The 13,264-nt window shown below is 47.1% G+C and overlaps 1 protein-coding gene across 8 annotated transcripts in view; it reads right to left on the bottom strand.

Moving 5' to 3' along the window:
- Positions 1-13,264, bottom strand: part of CAMK2G (calcium/calmodulin dependent protein kinase II gamma) — a 57,485-nt gene that overhangs the window by 4,456 nt on the left and 39,765 nt on the right. For 2 of the 8 annotated variants that reach the window (XM_080926917.1, XM_080926918.1), the window contains 5 exons: positions 7,185-7,253; positions 6,014-6,058; positions 3,377-3,425; positions 1,974-2,087; positions 12-87 (listed from right to left, as the gene is read on the bottom strand). In XM_080926917.1, coding sequence (XP_080783043.1) covers positions 12-87; positions 1,974-2,087; positions 3,377-3,425; positions 6,014-6,058; positions 7,185-7,253 — 353 coding nt within the window. The remainder of the gene's footprint in view (positions 1-11; positions 88-1,973; positions 2,088-3,376; positions 3,426-6,013; positions 6,059-7,184; positions 7,254-13,264) is intronic. The other 6 variants (XM_080926920.1, XM_080926922.1, XM_080926919.1 and 3 more) reach the window with 3 other exon arrangements.

Below are 13,264 nucleotides of genomic sequence, written 5' to 3'. Positions count from 1 at the left end.
CTTTTACTCACGTGTAGGCCTCAAAGTCCCCATTGTTGATGGCTTCGATCAGTTGTTCTGTGATCTTAATGATCTCCTGTTTTCGCACTGTTGGGAGGAAAATCCACCAATTTACTTGCCGGGCAACTTCCCTAGGGGCAAGAGAGCCCTCCTCAGTCCTTTAGGGATCCCTGGTGATCTTTGTCAAAGATAGCCTCCTCCTCTGTCTTTCAAGACCCTGTGCAGGAGGAGTGAGCCCACCCTTCTTCCCACCCCCCTTTTTTGGCATCTGCAGAATCAAGGACTACCTCCTTTCTAAGCCCATCCAGTAGTTATGGGTCTGTGACTTTTGTGACCTTCTTCATCAACAACCAGGTTGCAGAAAACATCTTGTTTTTTAGCAGCTGAGGAGCCTGTAACATTATTAACTCTCCCTCTAGTCAGGAGTCTGTGTATTCTATCCTTAACAGGGTTAGCAACTCTAGATATGGCTGCTCTGTCTTTAACCACTTCTTACACCAGAAGTGGCCCATTCAGGCCGCAGTAAGTACTACACTGTAGCCCTTAGTCAGTGGTCCAGAGCTTAGTCTACCCGAGAACAAAATCACACTAGAGATGACGTTTCAAAAGAATGCACAGAGAGCTAGGTTTGATGCTTGGATCTTTTTTTTTTTTTTTAAACAACATTCATCTCTTCCATTAGGCTTTTCTGGGATAAACGATCTTGGGGCTTAAAAGCCGTTGACAGCTTCTTTCATGAGAGATGGCTTTTACACTGCCCTTGTAAGCTTCAGAAAATCTAGAAACCTATATCAGTTTCACGAATCAGGATGTGTTCCTATAGAAAATCAAGACAAGACTGAGAGGGAGGTAGGTTGATATCCTCCTTCCCTGCCCAGGGGCACATGATGACGTCCTGTTCTCAGGGTTAGCTCACTTACACACAGAGATCCACTATTAGCAGGGGGTGTCTCTAGCTTGGACTGAGTTCTTGCTAACCCTAACTGTAACTGGAGCCTCAGGCTGGTCCAGGCCACAAGCCTTTCCTCACAGGCGCCAAGAGGCTGCAAGACAGACAAATGTGAGCATTAGAACAGTACCAGCATAACATAGCTGGGCCAGCACAGCTGAGGGGACAGCGTAGCTAAAGGTGAAGCCAGGAAGGACCACCACAGAGACCACTGACAGGTGGGCAGCCTGAGTGAACAGGCCTTGGGGGATAAGCTCTGGGATCCTAAGGGTGATGAAGATTAGATTTTGGATAGACAGTGTGGGGCAAAGAAACCAAGAGAGGTGTGTCTTTAACACAGAACTATAGACATAAACATGAGCCTCAGGAACCCTGCCAGCTACTACAGTGCTTGAGGTGGGTACCCCTCACCAACCCCACTTAACAGGTAAGGATACTGAAGCTCTTGGAAGCTAAGACACTACACAGGCTTTTAAAGGTAGCATAGCTGGAATTTATATTTCCTTTTGAGACAGGTCTCACTGTAGCTAGACTCGCCTTGAACAAAATGGAGATCCTTTGGCCTCAGCCTCCTAGTGCCACGATTGCTAACTGTGTATCCCCACACTTAACTAAGATTCAAAATCAGGTCTGTCTCTTTCAGAGCCCATGCTCTTAATATGGCTGACCCACAGAAAACACTAAACCTCAACACAATTTTTAGGCTGTTAACAATGTACCGTTGCCCTATTCCCACTCAAGGACCTGACTTCTCATTGTTGTCAAAGCAAAGCCTGCTACACATCCCAGTGGCTTCCTACGCCCCACTTCCACACCGGGTTTTCCCACCCATTCTTCTCTGGTCTCCAAATTCAGGCCAGTTGGGAATAGTGCCTCCAGCAGGCCCCCGCCCCTGGCAGACACCATGCCCCTAAAGCTGACTAACAGGCAGCTGGGCTAGGCTGACTGCTCTTGGGGGAATCCCTGAGGGGCTTCAGGAAGAGCCAGGGAGTTGGAAGCCAGAATGTGCCTCCCTCACACTTACTGGCTGAGGAGCAGAGAGAAGGCTGGGGCTGCATGCCTGCAGAGGGGGCTGTTCTGTCCCGGGGGCTCCGTCCTTCAGGCACCAAGCTGCCATTCCCAGTGCGGAGCGGGGCAGCTAGCCAGCCAGGGCAGGGCAGGGCAAGGCAGAGCAGCCAAAACAAACAGAATAAGGCAGGTGAGCAAGCAAGCCGGACAGGACCCAAGCCACTGGCACTGCGGAGCCGGGGCAAGGTGAGGCCTGGGGCTGCTGTGGACACCGGACCACATCCCATTCAGCTGCCTCTGCCAGAGAGGCCTCCCGGCTGGGAGCACTATAAAGGTGAACAGATCTAGGCTTGTAGCTTCCAAAGGAACCTTAAGACAACTTATACAAGGACCCCTGCTCCCGGATAAGACATTCAAGAGGGGCTAGGTCATCAGGCCACAAGTCCAGGAGTGAAGACACCTCATATCCTGTCAGCGTCAGACTGATCTGACCTCACTCCTAGCAGCCCTGAAGCACTGTTTGCACTCACATGTATGCTTTCCAGGTTTTTTGGCTCCCGAGGATATGGGAGTCGTATCTTTCCTTATGGCCCGGCAGGTCGTGTCACTTATTTAAAGCATAGGCAGAAATTTCCAAGGGGCCAACCCAAAGAACAGGAGAACAGGCCCTGGTCTGGCCCCCAAGCTCCTTATAGCTCCTGGCATTCTGGCCAGCCCCAAGTTTCAGTTAGCGGTTGTCATCACAGGTCTGCAAAGCTAGCTGAATGTAGCTTCTGACACCAGATCAGTTGTGACCCTAGCACTCCTGGCCAGAACTCAGGACCAGAGTGGCCAGCTCATTCCAGTCAGTCTGGGGATGTCCTTGGGGTTTTTGTTTTTTCTTCCTCCTTTCTCTTTCCTTCCTTCCTTCTTTCTTTCTTTTTTTTTTTTTTTTTTTGGAGGGGAGAGGTTCATGGCCGTTAAGTGTTCTACCGTTGACTTATACCACAACCCTTTGTCCTCATCTTAAAACCCAAAGTTCTACACCCCAAGAATTACCCTGGGAAAAACCAGGACCTATTTCTACTAATGCCTCTGCTCCGGGATGTCATCATTATCAACAACAGGAATGGCTCTCTAAAGCTCTGGCCCTGGAAACAGCTAATTTGGCTCTTCTAGACTTTGGTGAAGAAGGAGAAGCCTTTTTTGCTTGGTCTACTAGCACCAGGCAGGGATCTCATATCTCAGTGCCTGGGAAGTAGCTTTTAGGTTAAGCTCTCCTATAGTATAAAAAGGTACAAATCCCAGTTAGGTTAAGCCCTGCTACAGTATAAAGAGGTACCAATCCCAGTTCTAGGGACAGAAGAGACAGATGCCCATCTATGCTGAGGTACCTAGGTCACAGCAGGGGTCCCTTCCCCTCCAAGGGCCAGCACCTACCTTTGAGATCTTCATCTTCTGTAGTGGTGTTACAGCTCTCTGTGGAGCCCTGTGGGCCGAAGAGAACATGTATGTGATCAGCCCTGGCAGCTCTGAGGAACAGGAACAAGTGGGTTCCTACGAGAGCGCCCAGAGCAATCAGAGTTGCTCTACTCCACCCTTGCCCCTTCATTAGAAAACTCTTCATGCCCCAGTGTCCCTTCCCAGGCTTCCTATCAGGAAAAGACACTCAAGCTTTGGTCACCCTTCATCCTTCCTTCTCTTCTATCCCCGTCAGTCCAAAACGGAGTTAAATTCCAAGTAATTAAACATTCAAGTCTAAGTTTTAAAAGTTAAAAACCTCCCCCAAATTCAGCATTGTGCCTTTAACATAAATCCCAGCTTTTCTCTTCAGCTACACAGCAATGTGTCCAAGCTGCTGAAGTCGTACCTGGATCACCACCACACTTGCAGCTCTCTCCTCACTACCACTGTATAATGTAACTGCATTTTATCTCACTTGATAAAAACCAGCTTCTTTTTTGTTGCAGGAATAAATGTAAACCATACTGCCAGGCACAGGTGGTGCAAACCTTTAATCCCAACAATCAGGAGGCAAAGGCAAAGACGGATCTCTGTCAATCCAAGGTTAGCTTGGTGTACATAGTGAGTTCTAGGACAGCCAGAGGACTACACAGGGGGAGCCTGTCTTAAAGAAAACAAACACCCCCATGACCCCACCCATGCACCAAGTAAGCCAAACTGAAAACCCTGCCTGCCTCTCCAACTTCTTGACTTTGGCCCTTGCTCCCTGAGCTCAGATCGTAGTTCTTTTAGGGATTACCCAGGCCAAGCCTCTGCACTTGCAATCAGCATCATCTGCCTGGCAGCCTGCCTGTCTGCCTCCTTCCCACTGATGTTTTGTTTCTAGAACCGATATTCCCTCCTGAGAGGCCATTCTTTGACCACTTAATTAAAGGCCCTGTTCACTCTCTTTACTTTGTACCACTCCTTCAGGGCACTTATCACTACTAGATTTTATCTTATTTGATTATTGATATGTTGGGTCTTGCCCCTATGAAAGTTTGTTTTGATCTCTCTATAAAGCAGACCCATGGCATTTAGTAAATGTTAGTAAAAATCCAGCAGTGGGAAGTTATACCAAAGAGAATGCTGCAAGGTCCGGCTACATTCTTGACTTTTTGGAGTGTATGTGTGTGTGTGTGTGGTGTGCATGTGTGTGAGTGCATGTATGGTGTATGCTGTGAAAGTACATATGAGAGCATATATGGTGTGTGGTGTGCATGTATGTATGGGTGTGAGTGCATATATGCTGTGAGCTGTAAATGTATGTAAAAATGTGAGAGCATGTATGGTGTGAGCTGTGAATGTATGTAAGGGTGTGAGAGCATGTATGGTGTGAGCTGTGAATGTATGTAAGGGTGTGAGAGCATGTATGGTGTGAGCTGTGAATGTATGTAAGGGTGTGAGAGCATGTATGGTGTGAGCTGTGAATGTATGTAAGGGTGTGAGAGCATGTATGGTGTGAGCTGTGAATGTATGTAAGGGTGTGAGAGCATGTATGGTGTGAGCTGTGAATGTATGTAAGGGTGTGAGAGCATGTATGCTGTGAGCTGTGAATGTATGTATGGGTGTGAGAGCATGTATGGTGTGAGCTGTGAATGTATGTAAGGGTGTGAGAGCATGTATGGTGTGAGCTGTGAATGTATGTAAGGGTGTGAGAGCATGTATGGTGTGAGCTGTGAATGTATGTAAGGGTGTGAGAGCATGTATGCTGTGAGCTGTGAATGTATGTAAGGGTGTGAGAGCATGTATGCTGTGAGCTGTGAATGTATGTATGGGTGTGAGAGCATGTATGGTGTGAGCTGTGAATGTATGTAAGGGTGTGAGAGCATGTATGGTGTGAGCTGTGAATGTATGTAAGGGTGTGAGAGCATGTATGGTGTGAGCTGTGAATGTATGTAAGGGTGTGAGAGCATGTATGGTGTGAGCTGTGAATGTATGTAAGGGTGTGAGAGCATGGATGTATGGGTATAAGTGCACGTATGGAGGCCAGAGACTGAGGACGTTTGTTTTCTTCAGTTGCTCTCTACTCTGCTTACAGAGGCAAGGTCTCTGGCTGAACCGCTAACTTGTTAATTTAGTTAGTCTAACCAGCCAGATTGTCTGGGAGATCCTGTTTCTACCTTCTTGTGCTGGGACTCTAACTGGGCCATCATGTGGGTTCTGGAGCTCCAAACTCCAGTCTTCACGCTTGCTCAGAAAGTACTTTATTCACCAAGTATCTCCAAGGCCTTTGCCCTCTTTCCCCCTCCTCACTAAACTTCTCAACTCACAGAGGTAGCTATTACTATCCATAACCTGCAAATAAGAAAGCTGAGGTAGGAAGTTCAGTGACTTGCTCAGAGCTTTATAGTCGAGATTCACTCCACATCAATCCAACTGCAAAACCTAGGCTCAGAGTCGGTAAGCTGTGCCATTCCTCAGAATGGAGTAACTGACAGGCCCTGGGCTCCACAAACACATCCACATTGGGGTGCAGCCTGCTTGTAACATCCACAGACCACTCATGTCCCAGAAACTCAGCCCAGGTTCCTGCTGAATGAGGAAGGAAAGCAGACTCGGCTGCTTACTCACCTTGATCCCGTCTGTAGCATTATGTACCACGGTGGTTTGTGGTTCCTGTGAGAGAAGATAAAAATTACCCTCCTGATGTGGGAACTTAACCTCTCCTCTGAGGGATCCCCACACCCTTATATAGTACCCTTAGAGACCCTATGATGACCACTGAGGCCTGCCCACCAGCCATCCCTACAAGAAAAACAAATATACTGGCTCAACTAGGGTAGGAAACCCTGGGTTTAGCTGACAGCACTGGCTGGTAAGAAGCTTGGAAGAGGCAGGTTCTCAGGAAGCTGAGAGGACAGGGGCCTCTGTACTTGAAGCTTGTTGGGTCTGAGGATTCTTCCTAGATTAGAGCCCCGTGGAACAAATATACAAGAGGAGCTGTGGGATTCAGAGCACAGGTCAGGCCCTGCCAACAGTGTTCATCAAGGGGTGCATAGAAGAAGGGGATACAGGGAAAGCAGAAAAGATAGTCTCCCAGTAAGACCTAAGATGCCCTGTCGGTAAGCTGAGCTCAGGGAGGTGCTCATTTCAACCTCCTTCTGCGTTCCCTAGATGGCCTATGCACCACACTGTAACAAGAGGGCCCACGGAAGTAGAAGGCATGGCAGGTATGACCATTTGTCCCTCTTCCCTTCCTGCTAGCCCAGCAGCTAGCCAGCACTAACAGCGAGAGCTCTGTGATATGAAGAACCCAGTGAGGACTGAACAAAGGGGCTCTCCAGGACCAGAGAGACATTGGGGAACCCCAGTCCTTCCTCCTGTTCTTAACTATGCAAAAGGAGAGGCTGAGGCAGGTTCTACAAGGAGGCTTCTAAGAACTAATGATCAGGTACCAAGAGAGCTCCTACCCTGTACTTTTTAAGGCAACTCACTTCCCCGGCCCCCTTAGCAGACCCACTAAGGGTCAGGCTTGGGGGTGGGAGGCCTAACCAGCAGCCCTCATCACTCTTTCCCCACAGCGAAAGGAGCAGGAGCAGTGGTTCTGCCATGCAGGATGAAACATTGCCAAGCAGGAGAATGAAGGGCAAGGGGCCTGCGGGGCAGCACACAGAGCAGTCTGCCCTATGGGAGGAAAATGACAAAAGCTGAGGAGTCCTAGGAAGGTAAGGCAAGAAGAGGAGGTAGGAAAGGGGCAGGAGGCAGCCAGGGTCAGAGGCGGAGAAGCCGTAGTCAGAGGTACCATGGCCGTCTGCAAGGGCGCGGGCTCTTGGGCTGGGCTTACGAGACTGTTTTTGTTGTTGCTCTGTGGCTGAGACAAGAAAACAGATGGTTTAGTTCTCCCGAGTCACCAAAATTGCTCAGGTTTGACTCCCAGACCTCCCTTGTCCCCAGTCTGGCGCAGAGGTGCCAGGCCTGAGGCAACTGTTAACACTGCGGATGGGAGCAACGGTTAGAGAGATGGAGAATCTGGGGCGCCCCAGACAGCCCTGGAGGCATCCCCACCGCAGGACTGGCTGAAGACTTATTTAAAGCATCTCTCCAGAAATTTCTGCTTACTCCAGGTGCCACGTCACTATAGAGTCACACCAGATGCCAAGAAATTCAGGATTTCCTTCCCACGTGACAGGTAGGAAAGATGGTGACATAAAGCATAGTAAAAACCGGGGACTCTGGTTCCCCGTCGCCTTTCTCCCGACACCTGCATTTCCTTCCCCTCTTGAAATATCAGCCTGAAGTCTGATATGAAGAAGAGGAGGGAAATGAGCAAGAACACCTGCCTCCGAGGTGGGATTCAACTTGGGGATAAAGTGTAGCCACAGATCTCCCTGCTCTTCATCTTCCACCTGCTAAGTCTTGGACTCAGCTGGAAGCGAGGGCAAAACTCCAGGGAAGGGCAGGCCAATCTCAGCAATGGTTGTGGCTGTGGTCCCAGCACTCAGCTCCCAGGAAAGAACAAGCCGCCCAGCAAGTCAATATTCCTAATGGCAACTCGACCACCAGGGATATTCCTTGCCTTTTAAAACATTACAGAGTGACGCAGCCAAGAAAGAGTGTGGAGGGGCTAGAGAGGAAAGAAGAAGGCCAATCTCCAGTGAGGGACCCACATCAGTGCTCTCTGTCTCTTCCAATTCCCTGAGCGGTTCAACCCAGTCTCACTGGGTCCCAGTGCAGCCCCAGCCACACAGGAACGGTTTGACAATCTAGTTCTTCCACAAGCACAAAGACAAACACAGCGTGCCTCTGCTCAGAACGCGAGTGAAGATATGTTGATGGTCGGAATGCATTTCTTCTCTCCACAAAATGCATCCAGACTCTTCTATATCTTGCCTAGAGGCCTCATAGGCCAGGTCTAATTCATATAACCCAGCTTGCTGTCATCAGGGGCTAGGCATGGAATCTTGAGTCAACATCAGGTACTATTAAGATGCTACTAAATTCTATAGGCTGGAAAGAAGTTCCCATGTTTTTTTTTTTAAAAAAAAAAAAAAAAAAAAAACCACCACCACCACCAAAAACAAAAACCCTATCACTAACAAAACACACCACAGCAACTGCATCTTCCGTTCCTATCCTGAGACAGCAGAGGGCAGAATTCTCCCGATTTCCTGGTTGGGACTGACTGGAGAAGGGTGCCCAGCCTAACAAGCCAGGTTGACCTTAAGACCTTTGCAGGGATGAACACTCCATGATAAGACAGGCCTTCTCTGCAGAGTAACACCTCAGGGGCCACGCCTCTGGCTATAATGGATGGTCTAATGATGAGGCTGCTTGTTCCCTTAGTGCCCTGTAACCCATGAGAAAAGATGCATTTACTGTAGTCTCTCAGTGTAGCTGTTCCCCATGAGGGGCTGGGTGGGCAGGCTACAACCCTGGACCTAGCAGGAAAATGGGATTTTCATAGGAGAATAAGGTTTAGAGCCACAAGCCAACCATGAGTTCTTCTCGTTACACAGCTGCTCATACCTAGAGAATAGGCTTCGTCTCCTGAGTGACAGTCTCTCCCTGTGTTTGCTGCCTTTTCCCAAAACCCCTATCAATTTCACTCCCTACAATGGACTGTGGGAGGCTATCCAAACTCTACAGCAAGGGGTGCCGTATCAAACTTTCCAGTTTCCATTGCTAAGGCCAAGGGGTGACCTTGGGCAATGGCCCCCGCCTGGCAGGACAGGCCACACCTGCCCACACAGCACAGACATGCAGTGAGGATGAGTGACGTACACGCACATGGCAGAATGGGTCTGCATGGCTGGCAGGCGGGTTCAAGCAGCATGGAGTGGGGGGTGGGTGGGCAGGCAAGGCTCACCATTAGGTGCACGCTGGAACTCGACTTCCTTTTCTGGACACACCACAGCAAGAGGGAAAGAGAAGGGGAAAGAGGAGGTGAGAAGAGAAGCACAGAGACACTGCAGGTTAGTGCACCAGCTCGGGCTCTGCATCAAGGGAGAGAGGAGGAGGAAGAGGAGGAGGAGGAGCAACCCCAGAGTCCAGCATCAAAGGGGTTAAAACAGTACACAGACCACAGGCACACTCTTCCAGCCGCTGGAGAACTCTTCTGTCGGATTCACGAACACAGAAAATTTAGTGTACTCTGAGAAGTGTCTTCTGTGTGTGTGTGTGTGTGTGTGTGTGTGTGTGTGTGTGAGAGAGAGAGAGAGAGAGAAAGAGAGAGAGAGAGAGAGAGAGAGAGAGAGAGAGAGAGAGAGAGAGAGAGAGAGAGAGAGAGAGAGAGAGATTTGACTGCTATAAAATTACAGGTTTGGGTTGGTAGGACTGATACACTAACAAGGGCATTCTGTAGCTAGGACGGTCTGAAATGTGAGTGGGTAGCTACTGCAAGATGCTCTCAGCTTTAAGAACGCCTGACTTCTGAATTCAGACCTCAGTGAAGCCGTGAATGCTGTTCAGATAAAAGACTGTGGACTCTTTTATTTTTTTATTTTATGGTTAAAATTTGACATTCTACTCCCTGTCAGCACAGCCACGCTGGTTTAAAAGACGTGCATGTTTTCTTGCTTTTGGTCATTACTAGAAATAGAAGCACAGTAGTGCTGGTAATTAAGGCTACAGTGATCAAAAAGATGCAGGGACGGGAAGCCATGGGAGTGCTGAGCCGTAACTAACTCTTTAACTGCCACTAGATGCTCTGACTTCAGGTTCTATGTGAGACCAGAGCATCAAAATCAAGACCAAACAGCACATTAAAAATACACCAGAGTAGATGAAGAGGCTAAGGGTAATTATGACTTTTATAATTAGCTCACTGGGAGACAGAAATCTCCTTGGAATATGTCTGTTGTTTGACTTTCGTACATTCACTTAACGACATCCAATACTACTCACTGAGGGTTGTTCTGGGCATAATAAACATATCTGAGAATTGGTTTTTGTCCTCAAGGGACCAACAATCTACTTTAAGAGATGTTTTCTGGAATGGGGATACTAGTGTTTCGAAGAATATTTTAGAGGATAATGGGGTATGTGGGGGTATGCGTACATGTATGAAAATACCATAATGAAACCCATTACTATGCATAATTTATATGTAAAACATTAAAAAATAAATTTGGCCATAATTTGGATTTGAATTAAAGGAGAAGAAAAACCTATTGTGGCTTCCTTTTGCATTACTCCTTTGCTGTTTTGAGGCAGGGTCTTGCTGTCTAGGATGGCCCTGAACTTGCAATCCCTCTGCCTAAAGTCTCCTGTATCACAGCTATGAGCCACCACACTGGGCTTGTGTAAACCTTCTTGTTGTTTTAGAGCCACGCTTTGAATAGTTCAGGCTGCCTTTGGCCAAGATATATAACCAAGAATTAACTGACCTCCTGACCCTCCTGACCCTCCTGCCTTCTAGTGTGTTGGCATGCCCAGCTTGCAATAGCCTTTTGAATCTGCTCAGATATGAGATTTTATTTCCAAAATCATCCCTCAAAAGGGCATCGCCTTACATACATGCCAAGCACATTCCTGCCCAGATGGTGACCTACTATGTATCTTCCTACCTACCTACCTCATCCTTTCCCTACAGTGTCCATACTTGTTCATTTTCTCTTGCCATTTTTTTCCTTAGGCAGGTCCTCACTCTGGCCTTGAACCTGTGTCATCCCTCTAACCTCTCAAGTACTGAGGTTCCAGATGTGAGTCACTGCACTCAGCCAGAGTGTTAAGACTGACAGTTAACATCAGATCAATGAACAAATGCTGCGCTGACCAGGTTCACTGAAGGTGGCTTTTCCTCAAGCTAAAACTGAGCACATGTCTCCAAGGCAGGTCAGGCACTTGGTTCTGATGATTCTCAGTGGCTGCTTGTCAAAGGTCACTGCAGTTGCTTTGAGCCTTGCATTCAAATGGAAGCCTTTCGGCTGCTGCTTTACCTCATGGGAAGTGCGCTCCTAGCTTCCTCCCGGCTGCCTCTGTTCTTCCTAAGCTGTCCAATAGGCCAACCAATCATCCTTTTGTGTTCTGAGGGTGTTTTTCCCAGTGGCCATCTTTTAGTTTCTCTGTCCATCTTTTCAGGGCTCTGTCCTCAGCTACTCACAGCTGGGCTCTTTCTCCCCCAGAACACCAGAGCAGTGTTTAAATGTCAGGTCACTTTCAAAGGACCATGTCTAACTGCTATTTAAAAATTGTACACAAATTAAAAACTTTATATAATTAAAGGGTTCAGGCCTCTTTTTCATACTCAATTAAAACAAATGCTCCAAGAATACTTAACTATAACCTTTGCTTTTTCTCATTCTTTTTATATTTAAAAAAAAAGCAAACTTGGATGGTCACCCTGGCCTGAAACCAAGCCGTCCAGAGGCCTCACAGAATTTCAGTGTTTGTGGTCTTCACCTTCAGAAGTGGAGCTCACTTCTCCACAGACCCTGGGTCACAAGCATCAACCTCAGAGAAGCCTGAAAGGAGGTCAAGTTCTCTAGTTCAAAGCTGTGGGACACAGATTCTGCTCAAACCAACGCTAGCTGTTGAGAACATCTCGCAGAAACATCTGAACAGAGGGAAGGGAACCTTTCTATGGACAGTTAGATGAGTAAGTCAGGAAAAAGCACTGGAAAAGGAAGAGATTCTAGAAAAATCCAAATGAGAAAGCTCAGGATGTTCTGAGTGACTTTTCTGCTTCCCTTGTAATTCTGGACATCACCTCAAATTTCAAGAGCACCCACAAAGGTCCAAAGTCCAACCTCTGTCTCCTTTCCTTCCAATCACACAACTGACTATTTACACTACTAAGAAAAACTACAATTACATTATAAACAATCTGAAAAACAAAACAAAAGGGAATTCTGGGTGGTTTTCTTTTTTTGCCCAAACTCCTTTTGCTCTTCTGGTTTTTTCACATGCAATTAAAAATATTACTAGGTACGTATCGCATAGACGTTTATGCTACACTTTAAATCAGTATCTTGAGTTAAAAACTGATTTTTTTTTTTTGGGTTGGCTTTGAACCTACTCTGGTACTAAGGATAAACTTGGACACTCCTGTCTCCACACGCTATGAGTACAGGCACGTGCCAACCTGTCCACTAGTTTCTTTTTATTTTCAGTAGAGAATAATTTGATTTTCTAATTAGTATTGATGCACGGTCCAGGTAAAAAGTATGGAAAGTAAAAAAGAAAGCCCACAATAACAGAAAAAAATGTTTAGAAAGCTCTGATTAAATACTTCTGAGGATTTTTTGTTGTTTTTTTTTTTTCTGTCTCCATATTCTATGTTGAATAAGAATCTAAAGTTATGTTGTATTTTAAAGAATTTACAGGCCAGAGAGATGGCTCAGCAGATGATTTTTTTTTAAAGATTTATTTATTTTATATATGAGCACACTGTCAGTTATTGTCTTCAGACACACCAGAAGAGGGCATCAGATCTCATTACAGATGGTTGTGAGCCACCATGTGGTTGCTGGAAATTGGACTCAGGACCTCTGGAAGAGCAGTCAGTGCTCTTAACCGCTGAGCCATCTCTCCAGCCTGCAGATGATGCTCTTACAGAGGACATGGGTTTCGATCCCAGTACCAATATGGCAATTCACAACTGGCTACTGGGTTCTAGATCTGCCTGAAGAAGCCAGAAGAGGGTCTCAGATGAGCTGCCATAAGCAGATGCCGGGGACTAAACTTCTGAACCGTCTCTCCAACTCAAGATGACTAACTTTCAAATGGCCTGTTAAACGGATCCTTTACTATTATTTAATTCGTTATTTCTGACAGGCTTCTGAAACGGTTTAAGTCTTTCCACATGTCACGTGAAGCATTTCCCTGCTTTCAGCTTTTCCGACTTTGTATTGCTTTTTTAGAATTCTTAGAAGAAAATGCCCA

The sequence above is a fragment of the Micromys minutus genome (assembly GCF_963924665.1).
Source record: "Micromys minutus genome assembly, chromosome: 12".
NCBI classification, from domain to species: Eukaryota; Metazoa; Chordata; class Mammalia; order Rodentia; family Muridae; genus Micromys; species Micromys minutus.
This window is presented reverse-complemented; position numbering and strand designations above follow the sequence as displayed.